Source organism: Apiospora aurea (genome assembly GCF_038362705.1).
Source record: "Apiospora aurea strain CBS 24483 chromosome Unknown utg000006l_segment0_segment0, whole genome shotgun sequence".
Classification (NCBI taxonomy): Eukaryota; Fungi; Ascomycota; class Sordariomycetes; order Amphisphaeriales; family Apiosporaceae; genus Apiospora; species Apiospora aurea.
The window spans coordinates 3,456,187-3,480,761 of NW_027117393.1; the positions used below are offsets into that span (position 1 = coordinate 3,456,187).

Genomic DNA, 24,575 nt, shown 5'->3' on the forward strand with positions numbered 1-24,575 from the left:
CATTCTATTAGAATGTGGCTGAGCTTTGTTACCAAATCGATTTTCAAGTTTCCCGTTTGCCGTGTTTTAGTGTGACGGGGGGCCTGTTCTAGCATTGGCGCCGGTCGGAAAAGTCGAGATGTCCGGGGAAGGCGACCAGATCATCACGCTATCAATGTGATGCGTGCCAACTTTTACGTTGAGACGGCGTAATCTGGTCATGATCGGACAAATTCTAGCCTCGCAATTTTGATGTATTCCGAACTTTGGGCCAAGCCTCGGGATATATAAGACGACACTGACGACATTGGCTGCTGTGAGAGATGATGGGATATAGATACGTGTATGCACGCACATTTCAGGACTTCAACGATTGACCGACTGAACCTGCGAACATTAAACTACATTTATCGTTTGAAAAATATCATACTTGGTAATTTCTGTACCACCGGCATACTCTACCAAATGGCGCTCGCGGCTACACCACTCAACATTGCTGCCCTCGGCTGCATCATCTCCGGTTCCTGCGCAAGCGGTATGCCCCGCTATGCCCCCTTTCTCCCATGCGACCACCCAAACCACCAAGCAATGGGAATCTAACAACTAGACCTCCATCACAGGAATCGGCATGTCCGCCTCCCTACTAACCATGCCCGCCCTAATCCGCCCCGACGTCCCCCAAGACGCCCTTGTGCACCAATGGCACAACCTGTACCGGCGCGGCGCCGCCCTCATGCCGGTCCTGGCCGGCGCCACCACGCTGAGCTACTGGTTGGTGGCCTACTACCACACTCTACCCTCGCCACTGGAGCTGGGGGCTGCCTCGTCCGCGTCCGGGGAGTGGCGCGGGTTCGCCGCGGCCGGCGCGCTGACCCTGGCCATCGTGCCCTACACCTTGGTCGTCATGATGCCGACCATCCGCACGCTCGAGGCTTCGATGGACGGCGCCGCCGTCGTCGACGAGAAGGGGCAGAGAAGAGCGACCATGAGCCGCGGCACCGCCGAGGCGCTGCTGAGGAAGTGGACGCAGATGAACGTGGTGCGCTCTTTGATCCCTTTGGTGGGGGCGGCATGCGCCGTATGGAATCTACTTGGCTAGAGTAGGGAAAGGGGTTAGGTAACGGCAAATATCGCGATCAATTTGCTCTTGTATATAATTGTAACCACCGCTCTCCGTGAGAGAACAATGTAAAGCACACACAGAATAGCGTCCACAATCGTATAAATTCAATCCCCACACTATTATGGCGGTCTTTTGGTTTCGCAACGCCAACCCATGCAACAAAACGCCTATGGTATATCATGAAGCAACAGTGCAGAAACGCCCGAACGACCTGGCTTCTTACACTGCGACGTCTCTATTGACGATATCCTCCTCGTCCACCACCTCGTCCGCCACCTCCTCGCGGGCCACCCCTTCCGCCTTGGCGGGGTTGACTTCCGTAGGCTCTGCGCCCCTGAACCTTGTCTCTGCCCATGCTGGCGCCCAACTGGATATCAATACGAGGTGGCGCGCTGAAGCCAAAACTCTTGGCCACCTTGGCAAGGTCGAGCTTGTTGACATCGAAGATGCTGCGCAAGCTGTGGCTGGAGTAGGCGTGGATGTACGCCTTGAAACCATCCTTTGCCGATTTCTGAAAACGATGTTAGCGCAGCCAGCATTACGATGTCTCAAGGGCACTTACGTTGAGATAGTAGTTCTGGGACACGAGTTTCTCCAACTGAGATTGAATGTTCACGATCTTGTTGGCGGGGAAGTCGAACTCGGTGATCGGCACTCGGGCCTCCTTCAGGTGATGGAGGAATCCAGCTTCTTGGGGTTGCAGGAACTGTGGAATAGTGAGTAAGTTTTGCAAAGAATGGAAAGAAGGTGGGAGTATCCCACAAGCCGACTTACCATAAGCGAACGCCCTTGGCCATTGCTTCCACGGGCAGTTCGGCCCACACGGTGGATGTAATCGCGGGGGTCATCCGGGGGGTCAAACTGGATGATCCAATCTACTGCAGGGATATCAAGGCCACGAGCCGCAACATCCGTACAGATGAGCGCTCCGGTCTTGGCGTTGCAGTATTCGAAGAAGGTTTGCGTGCGCTTCTGCTGTTTCAGGTTGCCGTGAAGCTCTAAGACGGGGAGGTCGATATAGTTGAGGAGTTCCACGTAGTATTTGACCGAGTTGCAACTGCTGCAGAAGACGATGACCTTCTTCTTCTGGTTCTTCTTTAAGAAAGAGAACAGGAGAAGGAAACGCTTGTCGGCCTCGCAAAGAACGTAGCCCTGCTCCAACCCTTCAACAGTAGAGAACTTTTGCTCCTCTTCCACATTGATGAACAAGGGGCCGGGCCGGAGAGACATTCGCGCGAGATCTTCGACCTTGGTGGTTTGTGTAGCGGAGAACAGCATGCTTTGACGGTTCTCGGATGGCAAGATCTTGATGATCTGCTTCATTTCGTCTTCGAAACCAATCTCGAGGATTCGGTCGGCCTCGTCGATGACCAAGGATCGAAGGTTCTTGAAAACAAAAGAGGGGGTGTTCTGAAGATGATCAAGAAGGCGGCCGGGCGTCGCGATCAGCAGGTTAACACCCTTGGAGAGCTTCTCTGCCTCGGCGCGACGGTTGGCGCCACCAATGACAACACCATAGGTTTGCGAGTGGTGCTTCATGAGTTCCCTGGCGACACCGAAGATCTGAAGAGCGAGTTCTCGTGTGGGGGAAACGATAATGACACCAGTTCCGTTCCTAGGCTTGAAGCGCAGGGCAGTCAACATTTCGACCGCAGGGATCAAGAACGCCAACGTCTTTCCGGAACCAGTCTTGGCAGCACCGAGTACATCTCTTCCGGCCAGCAGGGGCGGGATAGCCCTCTTCTGGATAGCTGTCATTTTCTTGAAGCCCATCTCCTCAATTGCCTTCATCGTCTTCTCGGAGAGGTTCAATTGGGCAAAGGATTCCGCATCAAGATCCGCGACGGGTGGTAAAGTGAGATTGCTGCCGCCATCGGGGAGGTCGTTGTTCGCAGACACGTCCTTTCCATCCTCTGCCTCTGCAGCGGCAACCCGCTTGTTCAACTCCGAGTGATCATCCTCGTCGTCTTCGGCCTCCTCTTCGCTCTCGACCTCTTCCACTTCCTCTTCCTCTTCGTCGCTCGAAGACTCGACCTCGGGTTCCGGCTCAGGTTCGGCGCGCTTCACCTTTTTGCTCTTCGGAGCAGGCGCGGTAGCGGAAAGCTCCTTTCGCTTTGATCCCTTGACTTTGGTGCCGGTGGGAGCCATGGTTGCGATGTGTACAAGGTGGTCGATATGGGTATGGGAGACGACTGGCAAACCTGATGGACAACAGGCGCTGGGCGCTGTAGTTTTCTTGGGGAACTTTTTTTCTTATCGCTTATCAGCCAACGCTACTGCGCGACCGATTTTGCCCCGCATATCTTGCATGCGCGGAAACTTCCTACAACCCACGAGGTCACATGACCCCCTTCAATTGAACACATGCATGACTGTCGTATCCCGTTGAAGTACAGTAGGGACGAATATTAGCCCAACCGAATATCTACATGTAAATTGCATGAGAATAGGTTCAGGTCACCACTTACCTAATTTCCCAGACGGTAATTCCGCGTTTCTTTCTACTGCACTTCCGGGAATTTGTTCCCTGGCAATTCAGGGAGGTAAGCTGTTGTTATGCACAGCAAGTTCTACATCAGGGGTGGGGGATAACCGTTGGGAATCCCTAGGATGGAGGGGGTTAGCTTGATAATTCCAAATAACTAACTATTCTGGTAACGGTGGTCGAGTGGGATGTTCACATCTCCTATGGCGCTTTCTTGGGGTACTCCCAAGACTCAACGACATTTACACAAGCAGGTGTGCTCAGTTCCTGCCCTTGGCCACCAACTTCTTCTTTTTTACCTTTTTCGGGATACCAGCCAGCCCTCAGCCCTCAAGCTGAGGTTACAGTACAGTCACTCGAGGAATCTTTAATGAACTCTGGAATCAGAATTAGGAAGAGTAAAGAGAATGACTGAGCTGAGGCTGGACGATTGGCTCGACCCTCGTCCACCCTGCGACATATTGCTCCTATGGAATCTCAAGTTACAGAAAGCCTCTCATACTGTTCCATCATACGGATCCAAGCAACCACCCACTCCTTCGTAGATATCGAGGCGAAAGCTTCGCAGGCTTTACAAGCTGCGGCAACGGACAGCCTTCGCGTCCGGGAACTCGGTGATGGGGTGGCAGCCCTCGTTAACCTTCACAAGCTTGCCAGCGTCCAAGCAACCCGTGGTCCTATGGATTGAAGCAGTTAGAGTGGAAAGTCAAGCGAGCGTATCATGCTGGGATGATGCGAACTTACTTGTGAGCGTAGCAGTTGAAGCCAGGGGCATTGATCTTGATGGAGCTATCGGGGTGCTTTCGTTAGTCGACTTCACAGTTGCCACTTTCTGGGGGCGATCATACCCGATGTTCTCGACGTCTTGGCACTCGTTGAGGTAGAGGGGGTTCCAGTTCTTGGACTTGCACTCCCCATCGGGATGGAGGTTACCCTGAGAAGCACCATCGTTGATTAGCGATATCAATACCTAACTCGGTGGCTCTATTTGCACATACGATCGGGTTCAGGGCTGCTGCGAGTCCAGCGGAGACAAGGAGAACGGCAAGAGTAGAGAACTGCATTTTGAGTTTGTAATGTTGAAGCATGGTATGAGTGCTCACTTAAGCTCACCTAAGCCGCATGATAGCATGTGGCTTTCCACCGTATATCGTATTGATAACGAATGGGCAATGTCTTATGATGACGGATGGTATGACAGATGCGAAGAATGGTTCCTGTTTTATATGGAAATCTCGATATGCAGGTATGTAGAGGAATACTATTGACCGAGGCAGATAAATGCCCCATCAGATGGAGGACAAGTATGCCACAACGTCAGTATCTCAGGACTTGACACACATGTGCAGTATAAAACACTATATACAGAACCCTAAGTACCTATATATTGTCAAATCCTTTTCGATTATCGCGCGGTGGCGTTTCTCAGCTCACTTGGACTTTTCCAATGACCATTTATATGCGACGGCTTGGCAGTTCTTCATTACTTCAGTCCCAGACCGATACCACCATTGATATTCCTTTTTATCTAACTACTTGCTTGAGTGGAGGCGGGCGCATAATGTGCCGCCCGTAGGCTGTAAGTACGGCGTATGCAGGCGATATGCCTGCGTCTGAGGTGATCTTCCCGAAAGGGAGCTGAAAAGCAATATACCCCGGATTATAACACGTAAGATTTCCGCCCGCGAGAACTTATGTGGCCAATAATATCTTGCCTCTGGGCTTTGACTAGGCGCTTCACGCTCGTAAAATGGCAAGGCCAAGCAGCTGATAAGATGCAACCCCTACTGGCTGCCCCCCCTTCACTGACCCCCCTAAAATAGATGTAAAAATCAACAACAACAGCAATAGATAGGTCAATTGAGCAACACACACTGCATTTTAAGGTCTGTTTCGGCTCGTGCGCACTACAATAGAGTCACCCTCACCACCAGCTCGATTTGCATCAATTTCCACCACCTCACCGGCGCCCCTTTTCGGCCTTTTCCTTAGCCGACCTTCCCGAACATCCCTTTAAACCTCCCTAATATTTAATATATAAACAAAGCCTTCATTAGGGTCCTCGTTAACCTTTCTCTTCTTTTAAACTCTTATTTTCTCTAAATCTACCTCTAGACCGGCTTTTTCCTGCTCCAACCGGCCGATCCGGGCCGTCAAATTATCAACACTCTTGCCGAGCTTCGTCCACAACTGCCTCCTAGTGGCATCAGAGTGTGTCACTTTCTCACCAAGCACCGTTATCGCCAAATCTTTAACCTGCCGGCTAATCTTAGGTATTACCACCTACCTTAGCCCCTTTTAAATAAGCCGGCGTATATCCTCGGCTTTATTAACGTCGTTAATAGCTCGAAATATAGTAGCCCTTTTAAACTTATTATTTATCGGCTTATCTATATTAATCGGCCAGAGCCCTAATATTAATTAACTATTAATAATAATACTAAGGGTAAAAATAACCTTTCGAACTCTATCTTAAACGCGAAGGAAATTTCCCTTTTTAACGTAGCTATTATTAATAATAGCGCACGCTAAATCGAGCTCCTTTTAGAACCTCTTTTTTTAGTATCTTAAAATAATTAATATTTAAAAGCTAAAAAATATAGCTATTATATAATAATAAATAAAGGAGCTAAACCTTAGCCTTTAAAGCCGCCAATATAAAGTCCTCGTTAATATAACTGCCGTAACCGTTTAAAATTAATAACCTCTATTATTCGGGGTTATTAAACTAAGTAAAAAGAATAAACATTTTTTTTAGCCACTTTAAAGTAATAGGGTTAAAAGTTTACCCTTTAAGGGAAGCTTTAAAAGCTCAGCCTTTATAAGGGCAGTTAACTTTATTATTATCTTAAAGGAACTATTACTATTATACCGATTAGCCCTTAAAAATAATTAAAAGAGATAGAAACTTTTCGAAAACACTAATATACTCTAAAACAGTCACCTACTCACGGTTAGCGGCGTTATTACGTATTAACGACTTATAAACGGCAAATCCGATTATCATAATACCCTCCCCCATCGTTATCGCAGTTTTTACTTTATCGGCGTTAAATTTAAATCGAAAGGGTATACTACTAATAATAATAATATTAAGCCGATTAAAAAACCCTCGTATAGCCCCGTTTAATATATATATAAAACGCCGGAAATCTATCGCTTTAACACGCATAGTCCTAAAGGCCGAATAACGTCTTAAAAAACGGTGCACCTATCGTTTACTAATAAAATAATCGACCCCTTTTACAAAGAGAATACGCTAAGCGTATATACGAAACAGCCGGTACGTTAATACGTAGCCTAAGCTAGCCTAAAAAAGGGCCTATTTAGCTAAAAAAAGTCTTTTTAATAGGGGTAAATAACTATAAAGCCTTATACTTCTCTTTTTTATTAAAATTCTCCTTAATTCGGTTACGAAAAGTACCCCTATTAACGTTATAGTTTTTAACCGCACGGTTAATACTTCCGCCGGCCAGCACGGCCTAAACCGCCTACGCAATGCGAACTTCTTTAGTCATGTTAGTAATAGTGAAAAGAGGAAAAAAAGAGAAAGAGATTGATCTACTTCAATTAACAGACGAGTGAGATTTGACCCCTTTATATACTGTTATTGTTGCTCAGGGGCTCTAGAATCATCTGAAATCAGGAGGGGTCAATCAGAGGGGGGGCAGCCAGTAGGGGTTGCATCTTACTCTTAATTTCTACTCCAAGGCAACGGCCACAAAGCATGCGCCTCACGCCAATCGCTACACGGTGCGGATTTTGCATGTATTACACTGCAAGTAAAGGCCACAGTATCAAATGTACAGAATCGGGTAGGAAACAAGACCCGAGATCTTGGCGTTCACAGTGATGGTTATAAAAGGGGTTGGTGATGTCCGCCCTTCAAAGCCCAGCGAAGCAACATCAGCGACATTCATCAACTAAACAAATTCTCTTTCATCCTCCTGTCCTCGCATGACTCCGGACAAATTCATCCAACCTGAGTGCCGGCTGGCCGTTGAAGTACGGTTGCAACAAAATTACTTGTTTGCTCAAACAAACGGAACCCTCGGAAGAGTCTATACATTTCAGGTAAGCCTACCAATCTAACCTTCAAAGTGTTGTACGAGGCTTACGTCCAGTGTGACCAGCCAATACACATGAACCTCTTCTTGGAAGAAACCGCTGTGCACCACCCCCTGCTTGGTCATAGCTAGCAGTTTCCTCACGGTTTCATAGCCGCCGTTGCTGCCTGCCTCTTCAGTGTCGTTGTCACCATCGACGTCAGCACCGCTATCACCGTCGATGCCCCCTGTAGCAGCTCGGTTCACTGGTACCCCACCTTCGGGCCTGAGGCCACGACCACTCGCCTGCTACACCTACATATTGCCGCCATGCAGCAGGAGACCGCCCTGCGGCTGGAGGCCGTCAACAAGGCAGTGGGCAACGTCCGCCATCGGCAGATTTCTCCCTCTGAGATCACCACAATCACCATAGTATGCATTGTCGGACACCCCTTGGCCCTGGTGGCCCTCGCTCGTCACAATTGTCGTGGATAGGGACGAGTTCAAGAAGAGGATGCGGGAGAGTCGGCTTGAGAGAGACAGACAAACGAACAGACACCATGGCGTCTTGGTCCCTGTAGAAATTGCAGAACTCCTTATGACCGTCGTAGGGCTCGTGTCGTGCCTGGGACCGGCTAACACCATCATAATGGCCTGGGATGAGCTCACCAAGAAGCTCGCTGCTTGGTGCTGCTGCTGCCGCTGTTGGTACACCACCCCCAACCTTGGCTGCCGGCATCACCGCCCCCACCAACGCCACTGCTGCCGCTACTGGCTCCGCCGCCAAGGCAGCCGTTCAGGAGGAGCTGGGCGACGTGCGCCTGCACGTGGTGTCAGGGGAGGCGGGGGGAGAGGGAGAATGAGTGGGCGAATGAGTAAGTGAGGCTCACTGTGGAAGATACGTCCCCACGATGCCTTAGATATATCCGACACGTGGTGCTATAGAGTATTACTGTATAGCAGATTGGACAGAAGGTTGAGCTGTCGGTATAAACTGCTTTCACCTGGTCAATTGATAGCTTGGGCCTTCTCGGACGCAGAAGTATCTCAGACTAGTAATAGCAAATGGAAATAACTCTGATACATAGCGTCTCCTCCAAGAATTCATGGTATCTCTTTCACATAACACGCAGTACTTCCTCCGCATGGCGCCAAGTGTATATGATAGATGGAGCTGGTTGTGTTCTTCATTTTTGCCGGTCCAGCGCTGAGCCAAAGTATGACACAACCATGCTTGAACTGAATAATTGATGTCTGGGGGCAGGCAGGCCATCACCAACCCAGGTTGTGTAATGGTGTTACTATTTCTATTGATATCTCTTCAGGTATATAGCCGCGTGTAAGCCTCGCGAAAAGCCATTCATCTAAATCCTCAGTATCTCCCTCCTTCATCTTGCTAACCCAAACTGCCTCCTATATATCCACTCTCCCTCTATGTAATATCTTCAGAAATGGTAACAAAATCATCATCATCACCACCAAATTCACAGCCAACGGGCATCAAGACATGTACTGACTTTCTTCGTTCTTTTGCTTTTCGACTCATACCAGCGCAGGCCAGCAGAAGCAAGTGAATCAAGACATATACATTCATCGACTACACATACGAACATAGGTCACACGGTTAAACAGGAAGAGGGTCAATCGGCGGTTGGTTCGTTCACGAACCAAATTCAAACTTATTCATTTAAAAAAAAGAAAAAAAGGCTAAGAAAAGCAAAAAAAACTAAAAAAAAACTGTCTCTTTCTTTCTCTCTCTCTCTCGCTCTCTCTCTCTCTCTCTCTCTCTCTACTCCCCCTCCTCCCCTCCCCTCCCGGAAGGCACCCGCTGGCGGACGTTGCCCACCGCCTTGTTGACGGCCTCCAGCCGCAGGTCGGCGCGGGCGGCGTCGACCGCGGCGGCGGCGTCGTCGACGGTGGTGGTGGTGGTGGTGCCGGTGTCGGTGCCGGTGGTGGCGGCGGCGGCGTCGTCGACGGTGGTGGTGGTGGTGGTGCCGGTGTCGGTGCCGGTGGTGGCGGCGGCGGCGGCGTCGTTGGCGGTGGTGGTGGTGGTGCCGGCCTGGCCCTCCTCGAGGCCTCGGGCGGCGTCGTGGGTGGCGGCGGCGGCGGCACGGCGGCGCGCGCGATCGCCCCAGCAGACGACCACGGTCGCGATGGCCCCGATGGCCCCGAAGAGCCCGAGGACGGCGGCCAACACGACGCCGGCCTTGGCCCCAGGGCCCTCCTCAGGGGCGGCTGCTGCCACCACCACCACCATCATCATCATCATCATCATCATCATGTCTTTTTTTTTTTTTTAAAAAAAAAAAAGACGAGTTGGTGTGTGTGTGCGTGCGTGTGTGTCTGTCTGTCTGTCTGTCTGTCTGTGTGCGGGCAAAGAAGAAAAGAGAGCAGAGGAGATCGAGGTTCGAAGTCGACTGCTTTTGGTCGATCACAGCGAGGCGGTTAAGCGGTGGTGCTTTCCCATTTCCCGAAGGCTCAAGATCAACACATGGCAGGAGGTAGGCTAACACACGACAGGAGGAACTGCCTTCCATCCACTGTATGACACACCTCACCCGTTAGGTCAGGCAGGACAACCATACAGGGAGGTAGGTTCAATGGAGTACTGCTATTGCCCCAGGAGATCAGGCCGGATCGAATCAACGCGCGCACCAGCTGCAGTTTGACTGTACACTGGAATCAACGCTTCTCAGACCCTTGGACGTTGGTTGGAATTTAAATAAACAGTTGTTCGAGCGTTGATTTGGTGTGGAAATATAGTAATATCTTCCCCGATATACGTACTGCAGTTTGACACTTGCATTAACCTTTTCCAGCCTATCCTGCTACGGTAACATGCTAGCTTTCATTTGATGCACCTAACAGCGACAGCCGGAACGGTCTATAAGCGTACATTTTCTCTGGCGGTGACACTCCAACGGCAAGCAAGTCAGAGAATGGGGACGCAGCCTTTCGCGGCCTTGTCGCTGAGGTCGGCGACGCGAGCGAAACCTTGACCGAGGTCCTTGCCGCGGCCCGGTGCTCAAGTATAATACCTGCTGTTTTGAAGATCCCGGATACCATGAGGTAAAACCCTGCATGCGCGTGCCAGTAGCCCTTTAGATGCTCATTTCCGTCCAAAACCTGTTTGGCAGTTTCCCTAAAGGCACATGTCACGATGCCGACCACTTTCTTCCTGCCCTGCTGCGTCCAGTCGACCGTTGCGAAGACCAAGTTGAACAACTTTTCCGCCTCGCGTTGGTTCTTTTGTCTAACCTCTTTCGACTTGGCTTTTCGGCGGCAATGACATCCTTCATCTACACAGAAGGTGACGAAATCGCATAGTTGACGAATGCAAGAGGAAATGTAGACGATGTCAATACTATTGTCCACTTGCTTGAGACGCTCCAGCTTGCACTCCGCTTGAGCTATTGCTTCATTGACTATTCTGGCGATTCTGGTGTTTTGCGGTCGTTGTGCACCTGCCACGGCTCCAATACTGGCTCCATTGGGGCCAAAGCAGGCATCTTTGTAGCTGGGTGGCGGCGTATCAGGGAGACCACCTGCAGCTTTTTTCTTGATTGGGGTGCGTTGTAGCAGCTTGGGGAGCCACTTTGACAGAGAGCGGCCTTGCATCTTGTGTTGATGTCGTATTTTGTGATGAATTGCTCAGGGATGGTTCAAGGTTGGTGATATGAAATATATCAATATTTCAAATATATATCAAGGACTTGATTTCAGGTGTCGGTGTTGCAGCTTGGATTCTTTTGCTTTCTAGCTATGGCCAGGGCTGGTAGGGCTTTATATATATATATATATCAGTAAGGTTTTTTATGCGTTTTTATCATTGCTGCCTACCTATGAAGGTTTCTCATTTTCCTGTATTGAAGCTCTTTCTCCATTACAAGACAAATAGCCCTCGAAATCCAACCACACCCCATCAGGGCTCACATCTCCTGGTCTGGAACAGTATCTGGAATTCCCCTTGGGCTCGTAGAATGCCAAAGGAAAGTCTTGCTTGCAATGGCATCTATTTCGAATGACATATCAATGCATAGTCTGCAATAGCTGGCTGACCTCGGTCTAAATCAGGCAAAAGCCATGTCCTGCTCTCTCCGAAATACGAACCCTTCCAGTCGGTCCTCCTTGTTTACTACTCAAGGGATATTCGTTCCCCACCAAGCTCATCCCCTATTTATCCTCCACTCCGAACCACAACGCCACCAGTCGACAGGTTCAGTTACAAAACAATGGAAGGATGTGTCTACCGCACACAAGAAGATTATGTTCCTGCTCGGGAATCTTCAAACTAGATAATGCATGTTTCATGTAGATCTGTTGGGTAACTCGCTGTCCGCTACGTTGACTGGGGCGGGGCCACTTTCGCCTCACGCCTCTGCGTCGTACCACATGGAGTATGTTATTAGATGCCTCCTCACCTGTACGCCCTTTGATGTCGAAACGACGTCGGCCGCCCTTATCTGGTGATACAGGAGTCGCATGGACCTGCCATTTCCAGAAGGTAGCTGCACCCCGGATGCAGCTTGTAGGCCTAGCCCGCCCCGTTAGCGGCATAATACTAGCCCAATCAAACGGCCTCGATTGGTGACACGGCTATCTCGTCCATCACCCACCTCCTAACGGAGCACTCCAAACTTCACTTTGACTCAGCCGCCGGACGAGCAGCTCCGTCGACAGGAGTTAATCGCATTACTATAAATCCAACCCTTCTCAGCTCGTACATCTAGAAGGATCCGGGTCAAACATACCACTTGTGAAACTTCCCCAAGAGAAGCCCCTCTTCCTGTTGGTCATTTGAACGCCAGGCTTGGTACTTGAACCAAATAGTTCTTCATACACTTCGATATCAGTTTCACGCAGTAAAGAAACGCACAGCAAGATGCCGGTCCAAACTCTGGAGTACCCGAAGCAACCATTCAGCACTGTCCGCCGCTACGACAGCAGAGGTAAGCAATTCGCAACCGCTCAGTCACTCCCCTGTTTGGGGCAAGTCTTTCCCTGCACTGACCTCATATATGATTTAGCCAACTACTCGCTCGAGCAGATCCACGAGATCATCAACACGAGCCTGCTGGTCAATGTCTCCTTCACGGTCCCGGACACGCCTTTCCCGCAGACGCTGCCCATGATCGGGCAGATGGGCTCCTTTGACAGGCCCAGCGCCGACACGGGCGACGTCCTGGACCTGTACCTGCACGGCTACGTCTCCTCACGCATCATGAACCTCTCCCGTAAGAAGGACGACGAGCAGAAGAAGCCCACTAGCAATGAAGCCGCCCCTGCTGCGGCCGCTGCCGAGTACTCCCAGTCGGAGTCGACCGGCCTGCCCGTCACCATCGCGGCCAGCCACGTCGACGGGCTCGTCCTATCCCTGACGCCCAACTCGCACAGCTACAACTACCGGTCCGCGACGCTGTTTGGGTACGCCACGCCCGTGACCGACGCGGCTGAGAAGCTGTGGGCTATGGAGTTCATCACCAACAGCGTGGTGCGCGACCGCTGGCGTCACACGCGCGTGCCGCCCAACGGCGCCGAGATGCAGAGCACCAGCCTCCTGCGAGTCAAGATCGTGGCGGGCAGCGCCAAGATCCGCAGCGGCTTCCCCAGCGACGACAAGGCCGACACAGGGGACGAGGGCCTCCTGGACCGCGTCTGGACCGGCGTTGTCCCCATCCATACAGTGCTCGGGGAGCCGACGCCCAGTCCATACAATCGGGTGAATCCGGCCCCGGGATACTTGAGCGACTATGTGAAGGGGACCAACACGTACGCGGCGGAGACGGCGTTGGAGCAGACTACGAAGGCGATGGGGTCCAAGAGCAAGACTGATTGAGCACCTGGCACCGGGTCTAGTGACTAATCTTTATGGGGTTTTATTATTCGCGATGTTGGAATGTAGTGGAAGAGTGGCGGCAGGTTGTTTTATTGCGTTATTCTTGACCTCTGCGATGGCAGTTGTGATATAGAAACAGAAACCATTTCTACGGTCCTGCACAAGGCTGGACGCTGAGTTGACGGGCTATTTGGTGTCATGAATCATTTTCTGGGATGGACGATGTGAGTACATGTATTCGACAGGCAGTAAGTGTGCATATCGGGGTTTCGGTTCTCTCGGTTGGACGTGGGGAAGCGAGTTTCCGAGCCCACTCCATGATTGGGCGTGCATCCTCAGAAGGCTGAAGATGAGTAGGGCTGACCCTGGTTCGTATGCAGGTGCTTATGCATTTCTACCTAATGAGGTAGGCTCCAAGTGAGGCATGGCAAGCCGCCACGCGTCGGTCATCTAGGTGGTGATAAACAGACAAAGGGAACCAGCCATCCCACAACACATCACCACCCATATACCGCCCAACATGACGAACATTCCAGCTCCGCAGAAGACGGTGCTGATTACCGGGTGAGTCTGTGTAACCACTCTGAATGTCTCTCTACCCCGCCGAGGCTGACATCTTGTGCGACGCCTCAAAGCTGCACGCCTGGCGGCATCGGCCATGCACTCTGCATTGAGTTCCAGAAACGAGGTTAGGGAGCCATTTCTCATGACACCCTCCCTATTTTCTGCCAAACTGGTACGGGATGTGCTTACCAGTACAATTGATACGCCACAGGCCTCCGTGTCATCGCAACGGCCCGCAATGTCGACGTCCTCAGCGACTTGACTCAGCAGGGCATGGAAGCACTCCCGCTTGACGTCACCAGCAAAGAAAGCATAGCCTCCTGTCATGAAGCAGTAGGGAAGCTAACGGGAGGACAACTGGACATACTGGTCAACAATGCGTACGTCCAATGAACCCTGCTTTCTCACCTGCATAGGTACTGATCTATGGGCACAGTGGTCGCACGCACACGCACCCGGCCTTGGATCTCGACATGGACGACGTACGCCAGACCTTCGAGACCAACGTCTTCGGCGTCATGGCCATGGTCGCCGCCTTTGGCGACCAGCTCATCGCGGCCAAGGGGCTCGTCATCAACGTCGCGTCGCTGGCCGCGGTCACTCCCTACGTCTTCGGCAGCGCCTACTGCGCTAGCAAGGGGGCCGTCGTCAGCTACAGCCGCACGCTCCGCCAGGAGCTGGCGCCCTTCGGCGTCCGCGTCATGGTCTGCATGGCCGGCACCGTCAAGTCCAACATCGCCAGCCGGGGCCACCGCAGCCTGCCGGAGCGCTCCGTGTACCAGCCGATCCGCGACGCGTTCGAGCGGCGGCTCGTCTTCAGCCAGACGCAGGACTCGATGAGCACCGAGGAGTTTGCGTCGGCCATGGCCGACAAGGCGCTGGCGCCCGAGGTCTGGTGGTTCTTGCGCGCGTGGGTGGGCCGGCCGGACTGGTTCTGGCGCGGGGGCATGGCGAGCCTGCAGTGGTGGGCGATGCTGCTGACCGGCGAATGGCTCGTCGACTATACCTCCTGGCGCATGTTTGGGCTCGACAAGCTGCAGAGTATCGTACAGCAGGATGCAGCGGCCCAGAGTTCCAACGCTGAGGACAGTAAGGCGAAGGCTCAGTAAGCGGGACTCTGCCCTTGATCAGTCGAATAATCGAGAGGCATGACATGCTAGAGTCTTCACGAATTATTTTGCTTGTAGTGACTCACGAAATTGTGGCAAGCCATGTAGAAAGATCAATGTAAGGCTTTGATCAAACCATCACGTTCACGAGCCTAATACTGCTGGCTTCAAGCTGATTGCTGTGCCTCTCCTAATTATTATTTCCACCCCAACAGTATATGAAGCATACTTGTAGTAATACCTATCCCGTCCATTGACTATCATCGTAGCCACTCACATCAGCTCGTTGGGCAGTGAACTGTCTGTTTCCTTGCCATCTCCCATACTAAACTAGAGCAAGTCAACGGTATCAGGCAGGATTGTCTCGACAACACGGACGACCATCGTATCGTAAGGGAACAGCGTCTTCGGGGCGCTGTTGTCAAGATGGTGGGTGCTATACAAGAAGAGGGTAATAGTGTGTCATTTACTGTGTCTACTTAGGTACGTAGGAGACATGCCTACATGAACTCTTAGGATTACTTGTTACGTCCCAAAAACAGCGTTGAACTGCCTCCTAGAGGCGGTCTTGGTCACGTTGTTTGAGCAATGATGCTGCGCTCTGGTCGAACATAGGAGGAGCGCGAGCCAGGGCCCACGTTAGCGTTAAAATACAGTCTCTGCGAGCGATACGGGAGTTCGCCGCTCGTTAGAGGCTCTGCAGCTGTCTTGGTTTTGCTTTTTGGCTCCCTTGGTTTAAATAGTAATGCTCTGGTCAGGGGAGAGGATCGACACTTCACTATAGTCCCGAGAACGTATGGTGATTTTTGTGGCTTCCCATCGTCATCAACTGGCTGTGGAGTTACAGTTCTTGTGGTCAGCAAGATGAACATTATACCACGGTATTAAATGTTCCCTAAAATGTACAAGACCGCAGAGCATGGGGAGTCGCCATTAAAGGGGCAAAACGTTCATAGGCATACATTTAACGCATCATTGCCTAAAACTAGAGAGTGAGCTCAAGGTGCTCTAAGTAAGGGGAAAACTAAAGACCAGTCAGAAACTAATCTATAGCATGGCGTTTGCGACACCATCACAGGTTCAATCAGTGCCGGTGGGTTAATCATAAAATACGTACCCGCGAAATCAGCTACTGACTCCGAGAACTGTGTGTCCTGACTATTGTGCGTTCCAGAGCGACGGAGCAAGCGTGAATTATAGCAACACTTCAGGGGGGCACTTGTCAACGTCATCGTATTCAACGTCCACTAAGTGATCATTCTCTGGATCAAGCACAACCAGGTCAACAGTGTTACCCAGCATTGTCTCTACTGTTCTCTTCACCATACAGCCATACGGGAAGGCCGGGGGATAGCTACAAAGGTATGGCGTTTTGCCAGCCGTGCCCATACTGTACTACCAGCATTGGCCAGCATACCACGAGGTCAGGGCAACGATTGCGCCCATACACGGGTAGGGTTTCTACCCAGAGGCCTCAAGATTGCGGTAGTCGATATAGGCTAGCAGTTCATGAGTTCAACCGACCCCATGCATTGGACTCATTAACCAAAGGCTCCTGTGACACTCCATGACACTCGATAGATCATTGGGGCTGCTCAGCTCAGGGGGCATAGAGAACATGGTGGCTGGAGGCGACCGAGCTTCTCCTCGCTCTCGCACAGTCTAATAAGGTCTTATACAATAAATAAACAATGAGTTCTACAATGAGCAAAACCTGCCGGACACCAAGCCAACAACGAACCCCCTTTTTCATTATTTCTCACACAGGGCCAGAGGGGCCCCTCTTTGGGTTTTATACACAAGTCTCGTAACAGGATCATCCACCGCGCGTCCCTCTGTTTCTCGACCCGAATGCAGTATCAGTAAACTATATCATCAGGAATATTTCTCGCGTTATTTCGAAACCAATGCTTTGCTCCCCTTCTATGAGACTCTCTCCATATGCTAGAATGCAAACGCAAAGGAGGCAGTGGCAGCAGCCAGCAGCAGCTTAAGTATTCAGACAGAGCACTCGCAGAAATCGCTCATCTCTCCTTTCACCGGGCAAAGACCCGGACCGAGCCGTCGCCGCCGCAGCTCACGACCCATCTGCTATCATTACTCCAAACCACATCGCAGACTCCGTCGCCTCGCATGATACGGTGGTTGGTGATCTCCTGCGTGCAGCTGCGCTTCTCCAGACTCCAGAATCGTAGGCTCGCGTCATGGCCGGCGGAGACGAGTTCCCGGCCGTCGGGCGACAAGGACAGGGACGAGATAGAGGCGGGATGTGCAAGCATGTTGTAAGTGCATTGACCTGCTTGACTGTTAGCACAACGGCATTATCGAACTGTTAGGACTTGTGTAGACATACCACTATTGGCATCGAAGAACCGGATGAAACGGTCTTCGTGGCCACTGATGATTACGCCTTCTATGCCACTGCCCGATCCACCGGCACCACCAGTAGGACCTGCGCCCCCCGTGGCTTGGCCATCCTCGTCACCGAGCCCGTTGGTTGAGTTTTGATCAAGCCCGACCGTCGTTGCAACAATTGAGTTGACGCTTGTTGCGATCGTGCTATCATAGGTTTCGAGGCTTGCCATGTTACCAATCTCTTCGCCAGTCCGCGTGTCGTAGATGATAATAGCCGCATCTGAATACGATACGACGAAGGCCTCCCCATTACCCGACAGTGGCGTAATGCAAGTAGGGCTGGCCTTGGATCCATTCGATCGTGATATATTGTGAATCAGAGTCGAGTTGAAAGGGGTGTTCGATGTCATGCTGGGTTGCGGTGAACTGGGGAATTGAGAACCGGAACTCATCGAGTTACCCCTGACACGTCCACTTCCACCCGCGCGGCGGCCGGCAGGTGCTGGTTGCGGAGATGTTAGTTGGGGAGGTGCGCTCACAGCCCATACCTTCACCACACCGTCAGCGGCACCAGACACAAGAAGGATACGTTCTGGGCTGCCGTGGGCGTTGGTCTGGCCAAAAACTCCACCAAGCGTCGCGGGCAGCACGCAGATGGCCCAAACTGCATCCGTATGGCCATCCAGGGTCGCCTTCGGATCTACCCTCCCGCGCTCCCACACTCGAATAGACGCGTCTTGACCACCTGAGAATATCCAACCGTCACCTTGAGCGCGCCCACCGGTTGCAAAGTTGGGCGACGGGGACCAAGAAGCCAGACAGAGCACGGCCCCTGTGTGTCCTCGGTGGGTGAAGTCCGCCGTAACGTCAAGATCCGAAGTTGCCGCGTTCATGTGCGCCGAGCTTTCACGAGGTATGTGGAAGCGCTTGACTAAGCCATCGTCGCCTGCGGTGCAAATTTCGGGCTCGCCGGGACTGCCGCCGCCAGAGAAGATTACGGTTCGCACAGTGTTAAGGTGGCCGCGGAGTCCATAACGCAACTTGAAGTTTCCACTCTCGGGCTTCTGCGACAAGGAGGTCAAGGAAAGTTCATGCTCTGAGCTCTTCTTGCGCGACAACGACGTTTTCCTCCGGTGGGAAGTAGGCCCCCTATTAGGAGACTTTGGCAAGGTATCGGCCGTAGGGAAAACATCTTGATCCGGGCGGTGAGTTGAGGAGAGGTTTTGAAGAGGTTGGGAAGACGTGGTTTCGGGGAATGAACCTTCGCTGAAGTCCCAACCGTCCGCATCGTTCGCATTCCGCTTCTCCACGGTCTCTTCGACTGGCGCCTGACGAGGGTATTCGTTTACGTGGTTTTGCTTTGGCATCGCTTCTTCGCGACTGGTGACAGCTACACCAACAGGAGCTGGCCATTCGTTAGGACTGGAGTATAAGGTCGAGGAATTCTCCCCAGACCGCACCATAGGCGCGGATTGCAAATCTTGGGCGGTCTTTCCAGGGAAGGCTGGATTGGGTGGCTGTTGCATGGGAGGTGCGTGGTGGTTCATATTCGGTTGGGGTCTCGGGGATTCTTTGACATGATTTTGGTTATTCAGGCGCAATGCCTGGAAGGCAGCGTCCATCTGGTGCAGGCCCGCGGGCATTCCATATTCTCCCTCGCGTAGGTCCTCCATCATTGGTAGAGGCGGTGATTCTCGAGGCGGCATAGGGTTGGCGGGGGGTAATCATGAGGTATGTGAACTCTGCCTGGCATTGATCCAGGAAGGCTCTCAGGTGGTCGCGTTCCTCGTCTTCCTGGGCTCGCTCGCCGACCATGCCCTCGAAGCCCGGTATCGTTTCTTTGGGTTTCTCGTCCGATGCTATAAATTTGTTAGTACAGTACCTCTGGAGCACCACGCAGAATGATACATACGATTCAGCTTCTCAGCTATCAAAGAGGCGCGATCGACCTTCGGGGGCTGCTTCACGGAATGTTCGCCCTCGGTGGCCGCCGAGCCTCCCGACTTCAATTGCGCCGATTGCTCCTTGACTTTCTTCTCGAGAATGCCGACGTAGCGTTTCAGTGCTTTCTGGGTTGCGTCGGCCCTGCGCGCAGAGCCTTCCAAAGCAGCTATACGCCCCTTCATCTCTTGCCGCTCGATCTCCCAAGCGTTCCTATCGCGCTCGTGCCGGTGCCATTCTGTCTGCAAGAAGCGCATAACACCCTGGAGGGTGTACTCGGTCGCATGCTGTTGGTGCATGCCATTAGGCCCTTGCCCACCCATGTCTTGTCCACCCATATTGCCTCCTCCGTTGCCGGCGCCCATGCCGGGCACCTGCTGCCAGCTCATGCTACAATTCCCTCCCCCCTTAGCGCCGATGTGCGGCGGCGAGGAGTCCTAGGCGATGTATTTCAGTGTGCTGGAGTCTATCGTAAGTGCCGTCGAGCGTCGATGTGGCATGCGTTCGACATGCGCAACGATTGTTCGAAAAATAGAAAGGTCGTTCCGAGCGGGCCACGGGCCAAAGCACGCGCGACTGGGGTTCGTTGGACGGGGCTGGACGGGGAGGAGGGTATCGATGAGTAACAATGACTCCAAATGTGTTGTAGAGACTGTTTGGTGCAATGCAGACTCAGCAGCGGCCGAATGTGACAAGGCGAAGAAGCCAGAAAGTCGGTCGCGGTTCGGCCGAAGCTGCGTCGTTGCCGATCCTCGTTGGGGGAACTCGCAGAACGGGGGCGGAAAGGGTCGGGCGTCGTAGATAAATCGTCGTTACTCATTCAACCCGGTTAGTTCGAATGAGAAAACCTCGGGTCGAGATAAAATGGTTGATGGAAGGATTGACGGCGAAACGAAAATAACGTAAGTACAATAACATGCAATCTTGGTGGTGTAAAAGGGGGCGTTCTCTATCAAATTGGATGACAGACACAAAATGAAAATGTTGCGGCGGTTGGACTGATCAATGGATGGGATTTGTTTCTGCTCCGTAGTCGTTGCAGCTACGTTGCGTTGCGTTGCCTTGCTTGCTATCAATTCAACCAGTGCCAGCCCAGCCGTAGTGATGAGCTGTCCCGTTGTGTCTGTCTGTCTGTCTTCCCCCCCGGCTGCTACTGCTACTGCAGGGAACGAACGAACAGTGAGCCAAAGCTCCCCCCAATGGCCCCTGGTCCGTCAGTTTTGGTGTCACTTCCCGCCCAGCGCCTGGAGAACACAAGGCCAATCAGAAGCGAAGACTACCGGCCTGGTTGATGCCTTGGAGCCTTACCTACCAGACCTATTTCTACACAGATCTGCATACAAGAGGAAGTACTTGGCTACATGTGTCGAGGTAGGTACCCCTGGCGGCCGCAAGCATTGGGGATTGATTGATGCTTGTGCGCTTCACATGTGTTCAATTTCCGCGAGAAGCACCTTGATACTGCCTGTACATAGGTAGGATTTTGGATGACGCAGAGTATACTGCTGATGATAGCAAGAGCCACAGCAACTATGGGGAAAACTTCAGGCGAACAGCACCCAAAACTCTCCCTCCCTCCCTCATCTGAGCATTGATAGTTGGTCCACCGTCCAGCTTATCTGCTTCTAGGTAGGTACTTGCTGCAGCCCAGGGCTGATGTGCTGTGATGGACCGTGCGCTCGCCAACTGAAGCCAACATCAATGAACCGAAGTAGCCCGGGCAGCCGGGCATGGCATCCTGCACTGGCTTCAAACCGAGCCTGCATCTCATCGACCGGCAAAAACCAACACCTCATAGGCCTGGGAACCTAGCAGCAAAGCCTGCCTAGGTACATGTGTATTGGCAATTCGTCAAGGTCCAAAATAGCCATGCGAAGCTGTGCCATCCTCATATATGCATTGAATGGAGGTATATTCTGAACAGAAGAAAGCGTTAGCTAGCAGAAAACACCGCGTTTCCTTCAATGAGTGACAAGAAAGTCTAGAGGCTCTCCTATGGCAAGCCCCTCCAGAGAAAATACATAGAAAAAATTTAGATCTACGGATACCTATATGTACCTATGATATGCTGGCTTTTAATATATCTGTGCTGAATTGAAGATCAGATAAGCCAATTGTAGGCGGAGGAATCAATTGATGCAAGTCTTGATTACTCATCGATTTTAGCCGTGGCAGTCTGGCAGTCGAGCTCTGGCTGTTTGGCTCTGGAAATACAGAGTGCAAAGAAGACGACGACCCCACTACGAAGCTGTCCAGCCAATCAGGGGGGGTTGCGAATCATAAATGTCACCCGCTGGTTAGCATTGGCCACTGGGAGTCCCGACAATTGACTGAAGCACCAAAAGACCCGGGCAGACTTTCTCAAGAAGACGTCAACACAAGGCCTCAACCGCCGCCCTCCACCACCCCGTCAGGCATCCTCACCCCCATCCCTATCTCCCAATTCCGTCGGGACGATACGATGCTGCGACGATCTCTAGCTCGTTCGGCTTGGCGGACCAGCAGGCATGCCGCCAATGCCTCGCGAGCTTTTTCTGCGACAGCTCAACGACCGGCCGAGGTTGAGCTCACCATTGGTGAGTGCCTGCATCGATCCCGCCCACAATACCTGGGGAACCGAATTGGCTGACACACTGGCGTCTAGATGGCAAGAAAGTATCAATTGAAGGTAGGACAGGCGCTTCGGAGCTTTTGACACGATCGTATATACTGATTTGGGGGTAGCCGGTTCTGCTCTGATCCAGGCTTGCGAGAAGGCCGGAGCCACCGTTCCCAGGTTCGTCTCCTCCCCGAGTCTTGAAAATTCGGTGGCCGAAATTGCTGACAATGTGTAGATACTGCTATCATGAGTACGATCCGACTGCGTCCCCCGATAACCCGCCGCGACTCCCGATGCTGACAAAACGAATAGGAAGTTGATGATTGCTGGTAACTGCCGCATGTGCCTGGTCGAAGTGGAGAGGGCACCCAAGCCCGTGGCATCATGCGCTTGGCCTGTTCAGCCCGGTATGGTCGTCAAGACCAACTCCCCGCTGACGCACAAGGCACGCGAGGGTGTTATGGAGTTTCTGCTGGCGAACCACCCCTCGATTGCCCTGTCTGCGACCAGGGTGGCGAGTGTGATCTTCAGGATCAGTCGATGCGATACGGTGCTGACCGAGGGCGATTCCACGAGATTGGTGGCAAGCGTGCCGTGGAGGACAAGAACATTGGCCCCCTTATCAAGACCTCGATGAACCGGTGTATCCACTGCACGAGATGTATCCGATTCTCCAACGACATTGCCGGTGCTCCGGAGATGGGCTCCACTGGCCGTGGAAACGACATTCAGATCGGTACCTATCTGGAGCAGAACCTCGACTCCGAACTGTCCGGCAACGTGATCGACCTCTGCCCCGTCGGTGCCCTCACATCAAAGCCTTATGCTTTCCGGGCTCGACCTTGGGAGCTGAAGAAGACCGAATCTATTGATGTCCTCGACGGTCTTGGTTCCAACATTCGTGTCGATTCTCGAGGCCTCGAGGTTATGCGTGTTCTCCCCCGCCTCAATGACGATGTGAACGAGGAATGGATCAACGACAAGACCCGCTTTGCCTGCGACGGTCTCAAGACACAGCGTCTGACCATGCCTTTGGTACGACGGGAGGGCAAGTTCGAGCCTGCTTCCTGGGAGCAGGCCTTGATGGAGATCTCTGCTGCCCACCGGCAGTTACAACCCAAGGGTGATGAGTTCAAGGCCATTGCTGGTGCTCTGACCGAGGTCGAGTCCATGGTTGCGATGAAGGATCTCGCCAACAAGCTTGGCTCTGAGAACCTGACTGTTGACATCCCCGCTGGCAAGGGCCCTGTTCCCCACGGTATCGACGTCCGCGCCAACTATCTCTTCAACTCTACCATCTGGGGTATTGAAGACACAGATTGCATGCTCCTTGTTGGTACCAACCCTCGACACGAGGCTGCCGTCCTGAACGCCCGTATCCGCAAGCAGTGGCTGAGGTCCGATCTTGAGATTGGTGTTGTTGGCGAGACCTGGGACTCGACTTTCGAGTTTGAGCACCTCGGCACCGACTATGCTGCGCTCAAGAAGGCCCTGGCTGGACCGTTCGGCAAGAAGCTCCAGTCTGCTAAGAAGCCCATGATCGTTGTTGGCTCTGGCGTGACCGACCACGCCGATGCCAAGGCCTTCTATGAGCTCATCGGCGGTTTCGTCGATAAGAACGCCGCGACTTTCCTGACCCCCGAGCATAACGGCTACAACGTCCTGCAGCGTGAGGCCTCGAGAGCCGGTGCTTTCGAGGTTGGCTTCGTTCCTCCCAGTGAAGCTGTTGCCGAAACTAAGCCCAAGATGGTCTGGCTTCTTGGTGCCGATGAATTCAACGATGCGGATATTCCCAAGGACGCTTTCATCATCTACCAAGGCCACCATGGTGACCGCGGTGCACAGATTGCCGATGTTGTCCTCCCCGCTGCCGCTTATACCGAGAAGGCTGGCACCTACGTCAACACCGAGGGTCGTGTCCAGATGACCCGTGCTGCCACCTCCTTACCCGGTGCCGCTCGTACCGACTGGAAGATTATCCGTGCTGCTAGCGAGTTCTTGGGTGCTCCCTTACCCTACGACGACGTTGCTCAACTCCGTGACAGAATGGTGGAGATCAGCCCAGCTCTTGGTGCCTACGATGTTGTCGAGGTGCCCGCTCTTCAGGAGCTCAGCAAGGTCCAATTAGTAGACCAGAACAAGGGTGCCAAGTCAAGTGGTGAGCCCCTGAAGAAGGTTATCGATGATTTCTACTTCACCGATGTTATCTCTAGAAGGTAAGATGATTTTCCAAGGCGACTCCTATAATGAAACTGAGACTGACATGTGTAAACAGCTCCCCGACGATGGCGCGATGCTCGGTTGCCAAGGCCACCGGAAACCCAGACAACAACCTGATGGCACCTGGCATGACAGAGGACAGGCCCATGGGCCAGGTCATGTACGGTGCGTAAAAGATGATTGGGTTGTATTTAGAGAGATGAGGATAAAAGTGATCATTAATTGCACTTTGTGAGGTTGGCCGGGCTCTGTTTCTTTTGTCCACTGGATGCTCCAGACGCATTGTACTTGTACATATACCGCGGAATCGAGGAGTCG

At 52.4% G+C, this 24,575-nt stretch overlaps 11 protein-coding genes across 11 annotated transcripts; 5 read left to right on the forward strand and 6 right to left on the reverse strand.

Moving 5' to 3' along the window:
* Positions 1–444: 444 nt before the first annotated feature.
* PG986_009634 (N-acetyltransferase- GNAT family) lies at positions 445–1,078 on the forward strand (the record flags this gene model as incomplete). The annotated part of the gene is made up of 2 exons (XM_066845856.1): positions 445–514; positions 600–1,078. 2 exons carry the CDS (start codon positions 445–447, stop codon positions 1,076–1,078), a joined length of 549 nt encoding a protein of 182 aa, XP_066698254.1.
* Positions 1,079–1,337: 259 nt separating this feature from the next.
* On the reverse strand, positions 1,338–3,250 carry PG986_009635 (P-loop containing nucleoside triphosphate hydrolase protein; the record flags this gene model as incomplete). Its single annotated transcript, XM_066845857.1, has 3 exons — positions 1,338–1,613; positions 1,665–1,808; positions 1,877–3,250. The coding sequence occupies 3 exons, from the start codon at positions 3,248–3,250 to the stop codon at positions 1,338–1,340; spliced, it is 1,794 nt and encodes a 597-aa protein (XP_066698255.1).
* A 908-nt stretch (positions 3,251–4,158) lies between these two features.
* PG986_009636 (uncharacterized protein) lies at positions 4,159–4,651 on the reverse strand (the record flags this gene model as incomplete). The annotated part of the gene is made up of 4 exons (XM_066845858.1): positions 4,159–4,264; positions 4,332–4,376; positions 4,436–4,521; positions 4,586–4,651. The coding sequence occupies 4 exons, from the start codon at positions 4,649–4,651 to the stop codon at positions 4,159–4,161; spliced, it is 303 nt and encodes a 100-aa protein (XP_066698256.1).
* Positions 4,652–8,292: 3,641 nt separating this feature from the next.
* On the forward strand, positions 8,293–8,496 carry PG986_009637 (uncharacterized protein; the record flags this gene model as incomplete). The annotated part of the gene is made up of 1 exon (XM_066845859.1): positions 8,293–8,496. The coding sequence occupies one exon, from the start codon at positions 8,293–8,295 to the stop codon at positions 8,494–8,496; it is 204 nt and encodes a 67-aa protein (XP_066698257.1).
* A 926-nt stretch (positions 8,497–9,422) lies between these two features.
* PG986_009638 (uncharacterized protein) lies at positions 9,423–9,911 on the reverse strand (the record flags this gene model as incomplete). Its single annotated transcript, XM_066845860.1, has 1 exon — positions 9,423–9,911. One exon carries the CDS (start codon positions 9,909–9,911, stop codon positions 9,423–9,425), a length of 489 nt encoding a protein of 162 aa, XP_066698258.1.
* A 563-nt stretch (positions 9,912–10,474) lies between these two features.
* Positions 10,475–11,251, reverse strand: PG986_009639 (uncharacterized protein; the record flags this gene model as incomplete). The annotated part of the gene is made up of 1 exon (XM_066845861.1): positions 10,475–11,251. The coding sequence occupies one exon, from the start codon at positions 11,249–11,251 to the stop codon at positions 10,475–10,477; it is 777 nt and encodes a 258-aa protein (XP_066698259.1).
* Positions 11,252–12,515: 1,264 nt separating this feature from the next.
* PG986_009640 (flavin-nucleotide-binding protein) lies at positions 12,516–13,469 on the forward strand (the record flags this gene model as incomplete). Its single annotated transcript, XM_066845862.1, has 2 exons — positions 12,516–12,582; positions 12,661–13,469. 2 exons carry the CDS (start codon positions 12,516–12,518, stop codon positions 13,467–13,469), a joined length of 876 nt encoding a protein of 291 aa, XP_066698260.1.
* A 520-nt stretch (positions 13,470–13,989) lies between these two features.
* Positions 13,990–15,142, forward strand: PG986_009641 (short chain dehydrogenase/reductase; the record flags this gene model as incomplete). Its single annotated transcript, XM_066845863.1, has 4 exons — positions 13,990–14,033; positions 14,105–14,157; positions 14,245–14,413; positions 14,470–15,142. The coding sequence occupies 4 exons, from the start codon at positions 13,990–13,992 to the stop codon at positions 15,140–15,142; spliced, it is 939 nt and encodes a 312-aa protein (XP_066698261.1).
* A 2,036-nt stretch (positions 15,143–17,178) lies between these two features.
* On the reverse strand, positions 17,179–19,044 carry PG986_009642 (uncharacterized protein; the record flags this gene model as incomplete). The annotated part of the gene is made up of 2 exons (XM_066845864.1): positions 17,179–17,438; positions 17,496–19,044. 2 exons carry the CDS (start codon positions 19,042–19,044, stop codon positions 17,179–17,181), a joined length of 1,809 nt encoding a protein of 602 aa, XP_066698262.1.
* A 40-nt stretch (positions 19,045–19,084) lies between these two features.
* PG986_009643 (WD40 repeat-like protein) lies at positions 19,085–19,827 on the reverse strand (the record flags this gene model as incomplete). The annotated part of the gene is made up of 2 exons (XM_066845865.1): positions 19,085–19,356; positions 19,410–19,827. The coding sequence occupies 2 exons, from the start codon at positions 19,825–19,827 to the stop codon at positions 19,085–19,087; spliced, it is 690 nt and encodes a 229-aa protein (XP_066698263.1).
* Positions 19,828–21,899: 2,072 nt separating this feature from the next.
* Positions 21,900–24,430, forward strand: PG986_009644 (NADH-ubiquinone oxidoreductase 78 kDa subunit; the record flags this gene model as incomplete). Its single annotated transcript, XM_066845866.1, is given in 5 exon segments — positions 21,900–22,014; positions 22,163–22,214; positions 22,350–22,557; positions 22,569–24,253; positions 24,313–24,430. 5 exon segments carry the CDS (start codon positions 21,900–21,902, stop codon positions 24,428–24,430), a joined length of 2,178 nt encoding a protein of 725 aa, XP_066698264.1.
* Between the last annotated feature and the right edge of the window lie 145 nt (positions 24,431–24,575).